This window comes from Mandrillus leucophaeus, unplaced genomic scaffold, assembly GCF_000951045.1.
Source record: "Mandrillus leucophaeus isolate KB7577 unplaced genomic scaffold, Mleu.le_1.0 Scaffold1230, whole genome shotgun sequence".
Taxonomy (NCBI): domain Eukaryota; kingdom Metazoa; phylum Chordata; class Mammalia; order Primates; family Cercopithecidae; genus Mandrillus; species Mandrillus leucophaeus.
This window is the reverse complement of record NW_012100655.1, coordinates 66,364-84,826: the sequence shown is the minus strand read 5'-3', so window position 1 is coordinate 84,826 and position 18,463 is coordinate 66,364. Positions and strand designations below refer to the sequence as shown.

At 33.3% G+C, this 18,463-nt stretch overlaps 1 protein-coding gene across 2 annotated transcripts in view; it reads right to left on the bottom strand.

Moving 5' to 3' along the window:
* The window catches only part of GABRG1 (gamma-aminobutyric acid (GABA) A receptor, gamma 1), an 83,781-nt gene extending 66,589 nt beyond the window's left edge, over positions 1–17,192 (bottom strand). For both annotated transcript variants that reach the window (XM_011971619.1, XM_011971620.1), the window contains exon 1: positions 16,917–17,192. In XM_011971619.1, coding sequence (XP_011827009.1) covers positions 16,917–17,020 — 104 coding nt within the window. In that variant the 5' untranslated portion in view covers positions 17,021–17,192. The remainder of the gene's footprint in view (positions 1–16,916) is intronic.
* Positions 17,193–18,463: the final 1,271 nt, after the last annotated feature.

Genomic DNA, 18,463 nt, shown 5'->3' with positions numbered 1-18,463 from the left:
AATAAGTACGGAATGAAAAAATTCTAAGAAACATATAGTATTGGGGAATTTTTGGCTAGAAGGGAACATGAATTAATACTTTTTTCATACACATTTCTTAAGCCAGGAAACAAGACAGTTTATATGTCACTAAATCTCCCTGCGAGAAGTGGTGTTTTGCACAGTCACTTGAACCAGGAATTGATTTTGTTCAATTCACATTTGCTTTGCTTAATACAGTCCACTCATTCATCAGTCAAGTAGGAGCAAAATGTTGAGTTTCTGTTGTCAAGAATCTTAAAATTTGTTCAAAACTAAAGAAATTCACTCATTCACAATGATCTGGTAACAGAAGTTTTGTGCTAAGATTCTGAACATATTAATCCTTACCACTATCCATGAGTGTGGGGTCCTTTACCACTATCCTTAACACTCTCCATGAATGTGAGATTTTTGTTTATGGATGCATCTCTAGTGACTAGAGAAGTGATGGGCACTAAGTTGGCACTCAATTATTATTTGTTGTATGAATGAAAACATGAACGTGGATTTTATAAGGTAAGCATTTTACCTTAATTTTATAAGTGAAGATCACTCAGTTTCTAAGAATTTTAAATAACTTGCCAAAGTTCTTACTATTAGTAAGTGGCAAAGGAATAATTTATCACAGGTAAAATTCTTCAGGAAGACTCAAATTATTTTAAAAAGTCTCCTTTGGATCTCCCTAATTCTGCCCTTGCATTGATAACATAATCTATTATCAAAACAACACCCATAGTGATGTTTTTAATATACAGATAATGTCATATCATATCTATGCTCAAAACCCTGGATCTTCGTTGGAGGGTTTTCCATATCTCATAGGATAAATAGTGTCTCCTCTAGTTTTTAGAATATTTTCAGTAGAATTCGTACCAGGTTTTCTTTGTATGACTAGTAGAATTTGGCTGTGAAAAGCCCAGGACTTTTTTTTTGATTAGTAGTTTTTTTCTTCTTCTTCTTTTTTAATACTGATTCAATTTTGAAACTCAATGTTGGTCTGTTCAGGGTTTTAATTTCTTCCTGATTCAATCTTGGAAGATTGTGTGTTTCCAGAAATTTATGCATTTCATCCAGATTTTCTAGTTTGTGTGCCTAAAGGTGTCCATAATAGTCTCTGAGGATGTTTTATAACTCTGTGAGTTTCGTTGCAATGTCACCATAGCCATTACTGATTGTGCTTATTTGGATCGTCTCTCTCTTTTTCTTCGTTAATCTAGCTTTCAGTCTATCAGTCTTGTTATCATTCTAGAGAAGGTTTCATTGATTCTTTGTATAAATTTTTGGGTCTCAATTACATTCAGTTCTGTTCTGATATTAGTTACTTCTTTTCTTCTGCTAGTTTTGTGGTTGGCTTGTTCTTATTTTTCTAGTTTCTCCAGGCACAATATTAGATAATTAAATTGAGATTATTCTAACCTTTTCAGGTACACGGTTAGCATATAAACTTTCCTCTAAACACTCCTTTTTCAGCATGACAGAAACTTTAGTATATCTCTGTCTTCGTTTATTTCAAAGAAAGAATTTTTTATTTATCTTTTAATTTCATTGTTTACCCAAAAGGCATTCTGGAGCAAGTTGTTTAATTTCCATATAACTGTGTTGTTGTGAGAGATCTTCTTCGTATTGATATCTATTTTTATTCCACTGTGGTTCAAGACTGTAGTTGGTATGATTTTGGTCTTTTTGAATTTGTTGAGATGGTCTTTATGGCTGAGCATGTGGTTGATCTTGGAGTAGGTTCCATGTGCAGGTGAGAAAAATGTATATTCTGTGGTTGATGGGTAGAGTGTTCTACAGATATCTACTAGTTACAGTTGGTCAAGTATCAAATTTAATTACAGAATTTCTTCGTTAGTATTCTCCTTTAATCTAGCTAATGCTTTCAGTGGGGTGTTGAAATCCTCAACTATGATTGGGTGACTGTCTAAATTTTTTTGTAGTTCTAGATGTACTTCTGTAAATGTAGGTGCTCCAATGTTGGGTGCATATAAATGTAAGGCAGCTGAGTCTTCTTGTTGAATTGCACCCTTTATAATTATGCAATGACCTCCTTTGTCCATTTTTACTGTTGATGGTTTAACGTTGTTTTATCTGATGTAACATAGTGAACCCTGCTCTTTTTTCTCTCTGTTTGTACAGTAAAATTGTCTCTAAACTTTATTTTGAGCCCATAGACATTATTACCTCTGAGACAGGTGTCTTGAAGACAGCAGATGGATAGGTCTTGTTAATTTATCCAACCTGCCACTCTGTGCCTGTTAACTCCTCTCTAACTAATTCTGAAAAGCCAGCACCACCCTGATACCAAAACCTACCAAAGACAATGAAAAAAGAAAACTACAGGAAAATACATTTGATGAACATAGATGTAAAAACCCTCAGAATAAATACTGGCAAACTGAACTCAACAGTACATCAAAAAGTTAATTTGTCACAATCAAATAAGTTCTTTCCTAGGATATAAAGTTGGTTCACCATACGCAAATCAATAAATGTGATTCATCATATGAGCATAATTTACAAAACACATAATCATCTCAATAGACATGGAAAAAGCTTTAGATATAATCCCACATCGTTTCATGATAAAATCCCTCAAGAAACTAGGACTTGAAGGAATATACCTCAAAATAATAAGAGCCATCTATGACAAACCACAGCCAACATCAAACTAAATGGTCAAAAGGTGGAAGCATCACCCTTGATAACCGAAACAGGACAAGGATGGCCACTCCTACCACTCCTATTCAACATAAGATTAGAAGTACTAGCCAGAGCAATAAGGCAAGATAAAGAAATAAAAGGCATCAAATAGAAAAAGAAGAAATTGAACTATCTCTTTTTAGAGAGTTTATGATTCTATACCAAGAAAATCCTGAAGCACTCCACCGAAAGTCTCCTGGAACTGATAAACCACCTCAGTGTAATTCAGGATTAAAAAAATGTATAAAATTCAGTAGAATTTCTATACAAAAATAATGTTCAAGCTATGAGTCAAATCAAGAATGTAATCCCATTTACAATAGCCACAAAAATAATACCTAGGAAAACATGCAACCAAGGAGGCGAAAGATCTCTACAAGCAGAACTACAAAACACTGCTAAAATAATTCACAGGTGACTCAAAGAAATGCAAAAACATTTCACATTCATGGATTGGAATAAACAATATTATTAAAATAGCCATATTGGGCAAAGCAATTTACACATTCAATGCTTTTTCTATTAAGGTAACAAAATAGTTTTACACAGAACTAGGAAAAACTATTCTAAAATCCATATGGAACAAAAAAAGAGCCCAAATAGCCAAAGCAACTCTAAGAAAAAAAAGCAAAGCCAGAATCATCACATTATCTTATTTTAAACTATATGATAAGGCTACAGTAATCAAAACAGCATGGTACTGGTATGAAAACAGACACACAAGCAAATGGAACAGAAGAGAACACAGAAATAAAGCTGCACACCTAAGACATATGATCTTCAACAAAGTTGACAAAAATAAGCAATGAGAAAAGGACTCTCTATTCAAGAAATGGTGCTGGAATAGTTGGCTAGTCATATGAAGAAGACTGAAACTGGACCCTTATCTTGCACCACATACAAAAATTGACTCAAGATAGATTAAAAGTTTAAATATAAAACTTCACACTGTAATAATCCTAGAAGAAAACCTAGGAAACACTGTTCTGGATATCAGCCTTAGGAAAGCAATTATCGCTAAGTCCTCAAAAGAAATTTCAACTAAAACAAAAATGGACATGTGAGATCTTATTAAACTAAAGGGCTTCTGCACAACCAAAACAGACAACTTACATAATGAGAGAAAATACTTGCAAACTATGCATCTGACAAAGATCTAATATCTGGAATCCATAAGGAACTTAAACCGTTGAAAATCCAACAAATAAATAGCCCCATTAAAAACAGGCAAAAGACACGAGCAGACATTTTTCAGAAGACATAGAGGTGGCCAACAAACATAGCAAAAAATTTTCCACACCTCTAATTGTCAGAGAAATGCAAATCAAAACCACAACAAGATATCTCACACCAATCAGAATGGCCATTACTAAAAAGCAAAAAAAAAAAAAAAAAAAAAAAACCAGATATAGATTAGGCTGTGGAGAAAAGGAAATGCTTATATACTGTTGATGGCAATGCAAATTAGTTCTGCCAATGGGGAAACAAGTTTTGAGATTCCTCAAAAAACTTAAAACAGAACTATCATTCAACCCAGCAATCCCATTACTGGGTATATATCCCAAAGAAAACAAATTATTCTATGAAGAAGACACATGCATTCACATGTTCCATGCAGCACTGTTCACAATAGCAAAGTGATAGAATCAACTGATAGGTGTCCATTAGTGGTGGATTGGATAAAGAAAATGTGGTACATATACACTACACAGCCATAAAAAAGCCATAAAAAAACCAACAAAATTGTGTTTTTTGCAGAACAGAAAAGTAAATGCCCCATGTTCTCATTTGTAAGTGTGAGCCTAACATTGGGTACTCATGAATATAAAGATGACAGCAAAAGACAATGGGGACTATTAGAGAAGGCAAGGAGGTATGGGGTAAGGGTGGAAATACTAACTATTGGGCACTATGATTCGTATGTGGCTGATGAATTTATTCCTACTTCAAAGCTCAGCATCATGAAATATATGCAAGTAACAAACCTGCACATGCATCCGTTGAATTTAAAATAAAAGTTGAAAATATAAAATAATAACTACAAGGACTACAAGCAATTACAAGGCCCCCATATTTGGTCTCCCACTTCAAATGCTTATCTCCCCAACGCTCACTTGGCATGACTGAAAGCTTCACTCACTTCTAGTATTTGTTCAAATATTATTTAATATTTGAAGCCTGTCTGATCACTATTTACTCTTCTATTCAAATTCCATACTTCCTTGCCCAGCTTATTTGTTTCCATATGTATTAGTCCGTTTTTATGCTGCTATAAGGAACTGCACAAGACTGGGTAATTTATAAAGAAAATAGGTTTAATTAACTCACAGTTCAGTATAGCTGGGAAGACTTCAGTAAACTTACAATTATGGTGAAGGCAAAGGGGAAGCAAGGTACCTTCTTCACAAGGCAAGAAGAAGGAAAACTGCTGAAAGGAGGGGGAAGAGCCCCTCATAAAACCATCAGATCTTATGAGAACTCACTATCATGAGAATAGCATAGGAGTAATTGCCCCCATGATTCAATTACATTCACCTGGTGTCTCTCTTGACAAGTGGGGATTATGGGGATTACAATTCAAGATGAGATTTGGGTGGGGATATGAAGCCTAACCGTATCACCATAGCTCTAATTTAATTATAAAATCCTATACATAAATGATAAAGGATGAAATAGTTTTAACCCATTAGATTGTATTTGCCCATTTGGACAAAAAGATAATTTTATAAGTTCCAATTTATATATTTATGCTTATTGTTTACTGTGTATTGCTCCCTCCTGAATGCCAATTCCAAAATAGTAGAAGGTGTTTTATCTCTAGTTCACGGACATATCAAAAGTTTCTAGAACAGCATCTGTCACACACAGGGTTTCAATAAATATTTGTTAGTAAATAAATATATGTTGTCTTCACAGGCCCTATCTGTGATCTGTTGTTCATGACAAGTTACGTACTATTTATTTACAACCATCAAACACATTTTCATAAACACAGTATTTCAGGGAAAAGTTCCAGAAAAGAAACGTAGGATTCTAATCTTTCTGAGTAGAAGATACAAGATACTCTCATGTCAAGAACTATAAGAACTAGTTTTTTAAAGGGTAGGAAAAATCACTGATTTTAGACTTAAAATCAAAAAGTAAATAAATTTTCTTTTTTGCCTTCATGTTTGAGCTACTAAATTCTTTTGTAGAAAAGTTCCTTTCTAGGGTTGTAGCTCTGAATAATTTTTACTGTACACAAAGCTGCAGGAAAGCAAAAAAAGGTAAAAGAGTGATAAATAACAGCATTATAGATTCAAACTTGCAGAATTTTATTATATGTGCCGTTGAAGCAAGCATAAACTTCCAGTGTTTTAAAGAGGTGAAATGATAATCCACTCAATTCTATGATTATTTTATGAGCACAAAGAAAAATACAATGTAACCTATCACTTAACATACAGAGAGATGCTTTGAAAACTTGAAATGGCAGAAGAGAACCAAGCCTAGAATACTAGGTAAGTGTGTCCCTGTATGCTTCCAATCTGTCCTGTGATTAACTCTACCATGCAGTTAATCATATTGTATCTTAATTACTTACTTATTTATTTATGAACCTCTCTAAGCTTTAAGCAATTTGAATGTATTTAGGTATTTAAATACCTTAGAGCCTAAAGTATTTACTGTGATACCCCCAGCACCTACTCCCAAATCTGATACATAGTTTGTGCTCAATTTAATAAAAATCAATGAATAAGCAAATGAACAGAAAAAAAATTTAGAGCTTATTATGTTATTTTTAGATAAAATTATCATGAATCAAGAACATAACTAAAACTATAACTGTGGTCCTTGATTTAAAAATTAGGTAGATAACCTAACATAAAACTAATTTAAAAAACGTAACTTTCAGATTCCAATACTAAATCATCAAAAATAAAAACAGAAGAAAAAAACTTACTCATTTGACAATGACAACACAACATATGAAATGATAAAGCAGAACTATAACAGGGAAGGTATATGTCTTATGTGAAGAAGACTAAAGACTTTATTAAGGAACATAAGGACAGAAAAAATAAAGACAAAATAAATATTTTGCCTATAAAAATATTGTTAACGTATGATTCCTAAATTTGTGATGCATTTAATATAGGTTTAATCAGAATCTCATCTTTTGTGTGTAACAGGTTAAAACCACTAAAATTAAGTAGAATAATCAACATGAGAGTTTATAAGATATTATTTAAAAAGGGAATTCTTAGATGGAAATTTTCTGGCAAGAATAAAAAGAAAACAAAATAAAGTTTCTGTAATCAAAGCCTTATTGTAGCAATAAATAGTGAAAAAAAATTAAGCTTTCAAAATAAGATCCCAAATATATAGAAATATAATATATGATAAAAGTGAATTACCAGTTTAGAAATAAAAGAATTATTCAGTAAATTGTGTTGAAATGCTAATTAGCTCTTTTTGAAGAAAATAAAATTAGATTCCCAACTTACACAGTAAATTGCTATGTATCAAGCATAAAAAGAAACTGAATAAAGAATAATATTACTAAATTATATTATTTAAATTATATTATTCAAATATATTGAATTTAAAATATATTTAAAATGTTTTTGACACTTGGGGTAAGAATGCCTTCCTAGGCAATATGTAATCAAACCAGCAAAAGAATAACTGACAAAACTTTAAAGAGAACTTATGGTTGGAATAGGACACTTTGCATAAGTCTAGAGACAAAACATTAATTGAGAGAAAAATATGTATAAAATATTGATATACAACAATTTAAGAAAGAAAAAGGCCAATAAATATAAAAATGTATGCAAACATTTTTCGGTAGTAAGGGAAAATAAGTTTAAAATGTGACAACAATCTTTAGCCATCACATTGGTAAAATATTAAATGATCCGTTATATCTAGTACTGAGGATAATATGAATAAATGGCATTTTTATAACAATTAGTAGAAAATGGAATTTGCTTTACAGTAAATAATTTGGTAATATTGATCAAAATATTGAAATTAAAAGCACATATATATAGATATATGTACATAAAAATAATGTTAATGACAAAATATAACAAAATATATTAAGGAATAATTTCATGTTAAAATTTATGTATCATATAAAATATGACATAGCCATTCAAAAAAGAGGTAGAATAAGTATACTGATCTAGAAAGGTATCTTTGATATTAGTTACATAAAAAACTAGTTAGATTTTATTTGTGTTTTTAAGAATACACATGTATGGATGCACACAACACACACACACATGCATACATATACATCTGCCTAAATTATGGAAAAATCTGGAATTAAAGGCTATAAGTTCCTAAGTAGTTATTTTAAATCAATAAATCAGGTTCTATTTTTTCTCCCAAATCAATGAGTAGTGCCACCAAATACACTCTCCCCTTGCCTCACGACCACACCAACTCACCAACCCCAGGAAGAAAAGATGTTATTCTAGGTCCTTCTCAGGAAAGAAACAAAAAAGAGAACTATTAAAGTAAAAGATGGGCTATTTCCTTCTGTCCTTTCACCATTGTTCTTTTGTTCTTCCTAGCTGCAGAAAGCCTACCAATATCTTTCTGGTAGACAGTACCAAACTGTATTATTAAACTTTCTCTAATTTTAGCTTTGTCCTTGTTAGAATTATAAAATTTAATCATATTTTCTTGTAAAAGCAAGGTAAATAACATGTGAAGTTAAATACCTAATGTCCCCATTGCCTTCTTACCTTTGATCCATTGATCCATGAAATCAAAAACTTTCTTAGGAGGCTGAGGCAGGATAATGGCATGAACCCAGGAGGCAGAGCTTGCAGTGAGCTGAGATCAAGCCACTGCACTCCAACCTGGGCAACAGGGCAAGACTCCGTCTCAGAAGAAAAAAAAAAACAAAAACACCACTTTCTTGTACTCCATCTAGAGATAAACATTACTATTAATTTTATGTATAGTCTAAATAACTTTTTTTTTGCTAAGTTTTTTTTTGTTTTTGAGGACTGAAATGGAATAAGATAATTTAACATTTACAGTATGCAAGCAAAAATATTATGACATTAGGGAAAATCTTTTTTTTCACATTTCAACAACAGCAACAACTTGAAAATGATTTTTGAAAAGCAAGTAAAGAAAAATAAGGTTGAATAAAAAACTCAAACTGTAAAATAAAAGTAATTTTCTGTCTGTAGACCAGAGCATGAATAAAAGTATACATCAATGATTTTATAATTTGAGATGTGGAAAATTGATTTAGGAGAAAGAAGTAAAATGCAGCTTCATTTATGGTCTATTTTATATGGTTTCCTTGGTAAGGTTGAAGATATAGAACTCTTCAAAACTACATCTAAAATAGGAAACAAGTAGCAATTTAAATTGCTTTTAGCACAGAGGGTTTCCCTGTTACTTTCAAAAAGGAGTCTGGAAAATTCCCAAACATATCAGAGCATAGTTTATTTATTTAGATTCAACATAAGATTAGACATAAGATAGCTAATTTTAAAAAAGAGTAATATCAGAATCCATTTAAAAAAATTAATTGGTATAGTGGCATGGTTTTAGAAAGAGGATAAAAACAGACAATTATAAAACAGATTTTTTTTGTAATGTCTTTGGTTATAAATTTGAAATTTTTGTAGTTTTTTGATTGATTTTTAATAAAAGAATAAATACTACAAATAAAACAGTATAGCTTGCCAACTTTTAGATTTTTGTATTTGCTGATTATTTGCTATGTTTAGCAGGCCAACTTTGTTCCTTAAAACAGAGTTTAGAAAACTACAAACCACCCAGCCAATTAAGTCTTCACAAGGCTGGTGAATGCCCAGAAATTGTAAATGTTCTTTTGTGGTCATTTCTATGTGAGTGCTTTTTGGAGTAAGAGAAAGAATATGTAATTTTTATTATAGTCTATTTAAAAAGTGAACACCGAAGAGACAATATATTGAAATTATCAGTGATTTCTCTATTGTTAAGTTCATTTTCATAGTGCCTGACAGAACATAAGTTAGACTTAGAAAAAAATACAAATCTTGGTGACATTCACACTTTCTAAGACTCTGGGGTATCTATGCTTCAGATACATTCTTCAAGGCTGCTAAACATTTTGCAACATGGAGGCATTATATTGAGCTTATTAAATTATAAAACATACTAAATGACCTTAAAAGTGGAAGAAAGAAATGGGAATTCATACCTCTGAAGACAGAAACATATATATATTTTCTAAGCTTTGTGATCTTAAATGAGTGTCAAATATTTTAATTGACAAAAGATTGTCTTAGACTATTCACTTCAAAAACTAAGAGAATACAAGTAAGTGAATAGAAAAAGCAAAACAGTCCAGTCTATTCTAGTTATAACAATCTGATGATTTTCAAAATGAATTGTTACTAAGAAATTCCAGAGACAAATATACATTCATAAGCCACCTGCGCAGGGTAACAAATTAGTTTATAAAATACAGGCATCTGAATTAATACTTAAGTTCAATCCAGCCAAGAGGGCTACTCAGTGCTAGTAAATATGGCTCTTTTCTGGAACAGGTATTCTTTACTCAACACACTCTATTATATGTGCTGGAAAATTATTTTTATAATTATACCCATCTAGGATGATCAAGAGGTGAATGATATCCCTGTACTTAAGCATACTGTACCTATTGTCTTGTTTACCATTATTACCATTACCATTAGCTATTGTACAATCATTAGTGACTGTTCTAGAAATCTACCCAAAGGTTAACCTAGTGGCTAGAACTCTTGATTCTAGCAGTCTTAAAGTTATCTAGGGAAACAAATCACACCTTGACATGAATATTAAAATATATATTAAATTCACTATTTTATAATCATAAACTTTCTGATCTGCCTATTGTAGCTATAGGTTGGAGAGCAGGGTCTATATTAAGTTTACTTCTATATGTCTATTGCATAGCACAATCTCTATTACTTCTTAGTCATGTAATGTTTGTCTAACAAATAAGGAGAAATGTCAAATCTCAGAATACATTGTTTCTGGGAGGTAACAATTTCTACATTTCAGGATTTCAAAATTAAACTAAATTATATAGCCTTCAATAGGATGCTTCTATTTCAATGCCACATCTTACACAACCAGAGTAAAGGCTCACCTAAAAGATATAGGAAATCTATATACAAAAAATTCTACCAAAATGTGAGAATCTACCTTTGGCACAAGATGGTAATGTTATCTCTCTCTCTCCCTCTCTCTCTTATTCTCTCTCTCTCCATCTCTGTCTGTCTCTCTCTCTGTCTGTCTATCTATCTATCTATCTATCCATCTAGCTAGCTAGCTACAGTATAATATGGCTTACCCTTATCCTCACCCCCCTAATAGAACATACAGCCTACCCCTTCCTCAGATGTAAGGATATCTATCTATCTGTCTATCTGTCTATCTATCTATCTATCTATCTATCTATCTATCTATCTATCTATCTATCTATCTATCTATCTAATCTATATACCTATATCTATCTATATCTATCTATCTTCTATCTATCTATCTATCTATCTATCTATCTATCTATCTATCTATCTATCTTTCACTCATACTGACCTGAACTTATGCCTATAACAGCTGAGAACATACAGTATTTTCCCAGAGTTGCAACTAATGGCAACTTCTTTATTGCCCCCACTATACCTCCTCTAGAATTCTGAGCAGCAATTACAGCAATTTATTGTGTTTACTTGTTTATGTTAATATGCTATCTCGACGCAAACGACCAGAGTTTGTGTTCATTGAGCAGGAATTCTGATTTCTGTATCCTGTTCATCTAGCATATAATATATGTCCTATTTATGCTACTTAAACACTATAGGGCAATGGCTTTGTCTTGTTTACCATTATTACCATTGTATCTAGTTTCTAGAACCCTGCTTAACACACAATGGGCACTGAGTAAATATTCATGGAATGAATGGTGATGCTCAATGAGTATTTACTGAATGAATTAATAGCTAGGGCTATTTCTTGAAACATGGGACTTCAGTTGGCTAAACTATTTTAGTACTGATAGACTTAGATAATGAAATGTTTGAAAATGCAAAAAAAAAAAATCTACAAATTTCATCTGCCTCCTATAGAGTATGACAACTCACTAACAAGCTTCTGCTTGAACATGTCTAGTGATAAGGTTTCCATTACCATGTTAGAGAACTTTTGTATTGGGAGAAAATCTGCCTTCATGCAATTTTCACTACTTGGTTATGGTTTGTCTAGTATATCTATACACAATAAATTCAAACATGATTATATATAGCATCCTTTAAAATAAGATAATCATTCAGTTCCTCAGTAAAGCTTATGTAAATTAAAAATTTTTGCTTTTAACTTTTTAACTTATAGGTTTTTTTTGTCTGCGTCAAGTACTTCATGTGTCAAAATTTTTTAAAAAATAATCTCGCACTACCCATAATACTCCAGAATGTATGTGATAGGTACAAAGTAGATTTTTCTACTGAATGTGATTTTATCAATGAACTCACAATTTACTGTGGTAACTCTCTTCTCTTCTCTTTTTTTCTCCATTTCCTTTTTTTTTTTTTTTTAATTATCAACAGTAATGTTCATTGTTTTGACTTATATTGCATTCATCATCTGAGAGATGTGGTAGTTAAAAATGCAGGAGGGGTATAGAACACAGGGATTTAAGTCTTGGATTCAGCACCTATCAACAAGATGACCTTTAATAAGTTCACAAAAATGTCTGTTCCCCTGTTTTTCCATCCGTAAAATTGAGAGAATAACAATATCTAGGCTATATTCTTCTTCTTCTCGTTAGGTAATTTGGCTAAGTATAATCTTCTAGGCAGAGTACTTGACTTCAGATTTGAAGACATTTTCTCCCATAGTCTTCTGGTATTGCTGATGAGAAATCTCTTGTCTCTTCAATTCTTTTCCCTTGATTATGATCCATTCTTTCAGCAACTTCTATCTTCAAAAGTTTAGACTTCTCTGTTTATTTTTAGAGTTCCAGAGGTGTATCTTTTATTTTGGGTAAAATATATGTTTTTCTTTAATTCGTGTCATAAATCTAGGTCTTGGCAATGAATAAGTATAAGCCCCATTTAAAAGACATTTAAGACTTAGAAGACATTTAAGAACACAAAAAGATCCAAATATTTCACTCTACTGCACTTAAAACCACTTTAACTAGGCTATATCATACTAGAATAACTATAATTCCACAGAATATCTGTTATGACTTTCTTTTCATATAAAATTTTAAGTGTCGGTTTCTTTGCACAGATTTTCTTTCTTGGAAATTTCGTTTCTGGAAATGCATATGACAACTCCACACTAATGGAGATTTTCTGCCTCAAAGAGTTGTCTGAAATCACTCCAGTGAGAAACGATGGAGCTGAAACTGGAATTTAGATCTGTTGGTAAAGGCCAGGATTCTCACTTGAAACCCTGCCCATATGTGAATTACTCTCTTGAAGCTCATTCTTCCTTTTATTTCATGGCAGTCATTTATCATATTTTGGTAATCACTTTCTCAGTATCTCCAGAGTCATTTTTCAGTTTTTTTTTTTTTACTCTTTCTTTTCACTCCTCCTTTGGGCCTCCACCTTCATCATTATATTCTTACATTCAATTAATCTGTTTAATATTTGAAGAAATATCAAACATTTCTTCATGTTCCTTAATCATAAGGGTTCTTCATAGTATAGAATAGAAGAAAGATACTGATCATTTGGATAAACTAAAAGACTCTGTACTCAGGGGGTTTATCAATTATGACGTTCGCATTTTAGCTTCAAAAATCTTTTTCCTCTCAGTCCTTTTCATATTTAACTATCATGGAATATCTTTACTTAGTCATTTGGTTCTCAAGTTTGGATGGTTATCATCAGCATTTTATTACAAAATTAAGCCAAAAATCTAGACACTTAAAAAATTATTCCTTCATTGCCACCCACACAAAAGATATTACTGAAATTACTTGAAAATAATTCATTTTAAACAGCAAGTTTATTTGAATATTTTCAACTGGGCAACTGAATGCCACATAGTATGATTATTGACTCATGGAAATTGTTTTGAAAAGAGAAAATTATGATTTTTTTCCTTGAGCTCTTTCAATATACAACTCTTAGTCAAGGCTTATTGTAGGTTACTTTTGGTAACAGCTAAAATCTCTTTTTAAACTCTTTTTTTTAAAAAACCGATTATAACTAGATTTTTTTTTTCAACATTACAAAGAAGTTAAATCAAGCTGAAGAGATTCTACAGAACTTGTCAAGATGCCAAAGAATCTCCTAGAGAATGATACGCAGGAACCATGACTACAGTTTTAGTTACAATGATAGGATAGTTTTTCATAGTTCATCAATAAAAGGTAAAATGTGTCTCTCCTCCATACTCTTGATGGAAATTAATGAGGAAACTAAGCACTGCAACTGATTAAATAAAAAAAAAATGCTTCCAATTTGGGGAGTCCCCAAAATAGATGACTTTCAAGATATATTCTGGAAATCATATAAAACACTAAAATGCTTACAAACTGAACTATTTATGGATAGTTTTGGAAAGGAAAACTAACCAAAAGAAAGGGAAAAGGAGAGAAAAATATGACAGTACATGATTTATACATGTTAGCATCTGTTATCGCCAACTAAATATTAAAAAGATAAAAAAGTTCACCCAACAGTAGCTACTTTATTTTACTTATTTTAAAAGAATGTTCATTGTAGCATTATTTTTTAAATTTGCTTTTTAGCAAAAGCATGCTTGTATTTCCTTTTAATTGCCGTATTTCCCAACTTGGTCTCATAGAATCCAATGGAGAAAGAAACTTGCTCTAATAACATTCTCCTGGTTTGCCTACAAAAGTGTTTCTGTGTCAAACTTTTTCCATTCACTGAAGAAAACAGTTACGATGCATCTTAAGGAAAGCACGCTCACATTTGGCTTTTATTGCTAGCTTTCTATCTCATTTTTAAAAATTATGGATTTAGGGGGTACTTTTAAAAGTATATCAGTATATCATGAACTCTCATAACTGAGGCCTTATGGGCTAATTAGAACAATGGCTTATAAATTTATCTTTTAATGTATATTTATTCACTGGACAAAATAATCCCAGTTACCTATATTACTATGATAATAGAAATTATGTGTTAACTGTACAATACCTTTCTCATTTATACATATGGTTACAAAGTCCATAGCATTCACACTTAGAATTTCCCTCTTGAAAACTACTTAGATAAAACAGTGAAGTAACCACTGACTTATTTCACTTTTCAGTTGAAATCATAGATGTGTTGAATGTGAAAATCTAAATAAGTCATATGTGGTCTACTACTCTCCTTCATTTCATAGACGAAACTGTGTTCAGAGAGGTTAAAGACCCCTTGCCACATGAGATCATGTCTCCAGGCTTCTAAGCCTGCCCTCTGTCCCTACAGCACACATCTCTTCAACTCTGAGAGCTTGATGAGAGTTCTGGAGCCAATTACAATGATCACAAATATTCCCCAAAACAAAACATGTTTATTTAAAATAAAACATCTCTTGGGATAGATAATATGCTCTTTACTAAGCAGCTTGCCTATTTGGTTGAAAGGAAAACTTGTATACAATGATAAAAGGTTATTTCAGAAAACCACTGGTAAATCTGTTTTTACTTCGGTAATATTATGATATACTTGTCTACCTAAATATCTTCTATAAAATGCTATAATATATTCAAAGACTAAGCCATTATGACACAACATATATAAGAAATAATTCATCCAGTAGTATGTTTATGTTCGTGTCAAACATTTAAGAATCTAAGGGAACAGGGTAAAAACAAAAAAAGAGAGAGAGAGAGAGAGAAAACTTTAATCCTAAAAAAGTACTAAGTGTCAAAAACTTCTAATAAGTCTAATACTACTTAGCATACTTTAATCCAATCTCTATTTTCTGGGAGAAAATATACACGTTCTATATGCTGGTGTGGCAAAAAAAAATTCACTCTAGCTTTACACGTATGTTTATAATAATAATTCATTTTAGCAGTGATACAAGTAGTTATAAAGGCATGTTTCTATCTTCATAGTGAATGTATTTTACTTTTGAATTCTATACAGAATTACATTTATAATAATGTAATGTTAAAAGTACATTTATTTGAAACAAGTTGCATGGTATGAGTACCATGTCCCAGACCTTTATAAGTGTCTATATCTTAATCAACATATTTTAGCTCAAGTCATCCACTACTCCTACATTTAATCCATGAATGATACCTAAGCATTTGATTTTTCTACCAGAATGATTTAAAAATTTTACTGAAAGGTATTACAACCCAGTTTTGTTCCTGTTAAATTTGAGATTTGTGATTGGCGATACTCTCTTCTTTCTCTCTCTCTCTCTCTCTTTTCTCTCTCTCTCTTGCCTCTCTCTCCTCTGTCTCTCTCTCTCTCTCTCACACACACACACACACACGGATAATGATTTTCTAGAGCTGTGACCATAGGACCTTCTCTCTCTCTCTCTCTCACACACACACACACACACACACAGCCAAGACATTCATGCAGCCATACATTTTTAATTACTGATGGACAACCAATTAAAAGAAAACATTCAAACCTGGTTCAAATTAAATATACACGGTTATTTTTTACTTGGATACTATACATTTTTAATGCTGATAGATTTTTTTTTAGCCAGATTTACAATCTTTCTTGATGTAAACACTGGTTTGTTCCAGAAAGTTACCAAAAACCAGGAAAGGGGAAAAGCAATAGCAGTAGGTAGAAAAGCATCACACATATCACGCTGTTTAACAACAAGTTTCAGAAATAACTTTGTGTTTAAAATGCAGAATCATCCAGAAAGTTCATCGGTGGCATTCATTCAGCAAATTTACTGGCAAAGTCATTTCTACTCCCCCTCACTCTCTCCCAGTAAGTCAACCTTCACTAGTTCACTAATTTATACTCTACTTGAAGTCAAAAACAACTGAACCAACCTCATGCTTCAAAAATATGTTACTTTCCTTCTATCTGAGAATGAATAGATCTAATCAGAAAATAAAACGATGGTAAATACCAAATATGTGTTAGGAAATACAAATTACTTAACGTAGAATAATTTTTAAAAGACAGAGGAATAAGGGGAAAGGAGTAGATAGCAAAAAATAGTTTTAAGCCCCTGAATTTACTCACCAGTTTCCCAAATGCAGGGTCAGTAACAAGAAGACCAACCTCACCCCTCTACTTTGACTCCGCAGAAGAAAAGGGGAGAAGAGAAAAGCTTTCAAAGGACCCATCGGAATCGCTTTTTCTATGCGTGTGCTGCACTAGCTCAATTCTCCCAGCCAGCACTTTTCCTCCCACCTCAGCAGCAGCTGGCTGAGTACAAGAAGGGAGAGTGTGGAAAGGCAGTGCACCTCCCAACCAGGTAGGATGCGACTCCCATCAGAATTGAGCCAGCGAGCCAATCAGGCCGAGAGGATGCTGGCATAAATTATCTTAAAAAGAGTTGAGCCAATCGGTAGCCCAAGGAGGCGGGGTTCTCCTACTAGAAATTGAGCCCAGTAGGGAAAAGGGCTCCGTTTTTCTAAAAGAAAAACAAACCTCTTCTCCCTTGCAGCCGCGGAGTGGCCTTGACAGAATCCCTCCCTAGGAAGAGGCTGCTTTCTCCTTCCCTTCTGCTCTTCCTCTTGTCTGACTATTTCGGGGCCACTGCCTCTTTCCTCTCCCGCGTTCGGATTCTAAATCTGTCTTCCAAGAGAGACCCGTGGGAAGCAGGCAGTGCCTAATTGGTTTTCCCCAGGTTCGTGGGGATTCTGTTAATTTGTGTTAATCATCTTGTTAATTTTGTGGGTGGGGCGGTGTCTCCTTTCTCTTTGCAGATCCAGCACCTGGCAGGATGCCCCGCACAAATGAGCACTCAGGAGATGTTGAATATATAATTGAATGAATGAACGAATGAATGAGCAGGCTCCGTGCATTCCTGGTTACCACGTTTGCTCACTCCATCCCCCTTCCACCGCCTAAATAGTGAGAGAGGATTTGCAGTCCTCTCCCGCCGGGCACCGAAAGATGACACTAATGAATGATGCCAGGCAAGAACTATCTCATCTTACAAACACAAAAACAAAAGTCTGATTTTATAAAGGTTGTCTTAGCCATAGGAGCTGTAGACCTATTAGATGGGCAATCCTCTTTTGCATCTGTTAAGCCCCAGTGTTTGGACCTAACTTCAGAGGCTCTGCTTTGAGTTCCTAGCAGAGCCCGACAGTTGCCGTGGTAACCAGAAAGCCTCCGGCAGCTGGAACAACTGTACAGGCGAAGACGCTGGAGGTGGTGGAAGCAGGCGCTTTCTCTGCCCAGCCATCTTCTGTCTTAAAACGCCTTCCCAAGAACATGCTTCCCACAGAAGCTTCCTGGGGTTGGAGTCTTTAGCTGTTAATCCACCCCACAACTATCTGGAATTAGCCAGATTCTGGTTTGAACTGCAAATTACCACCCAGTTACCTGAGCATATTTGTCTGCCTCAAACGGTTCAAGCCAGAAGTAACAGGGCTTGTGCACGGCCGTAAGGTAACTGTTGCTGCACTACCTACTGAAATCACTTAAAGAAACTGGATAGGGGTAATGAGGTTACTGATTCTTGTTCTCGCCCGAAATAGCAAACAGTGTACTGCTAGGCATTTCTCCCCGTCTTTGATTGATTCTCCACCCTTTTAGTCTCCTCTGGAAATGCACAT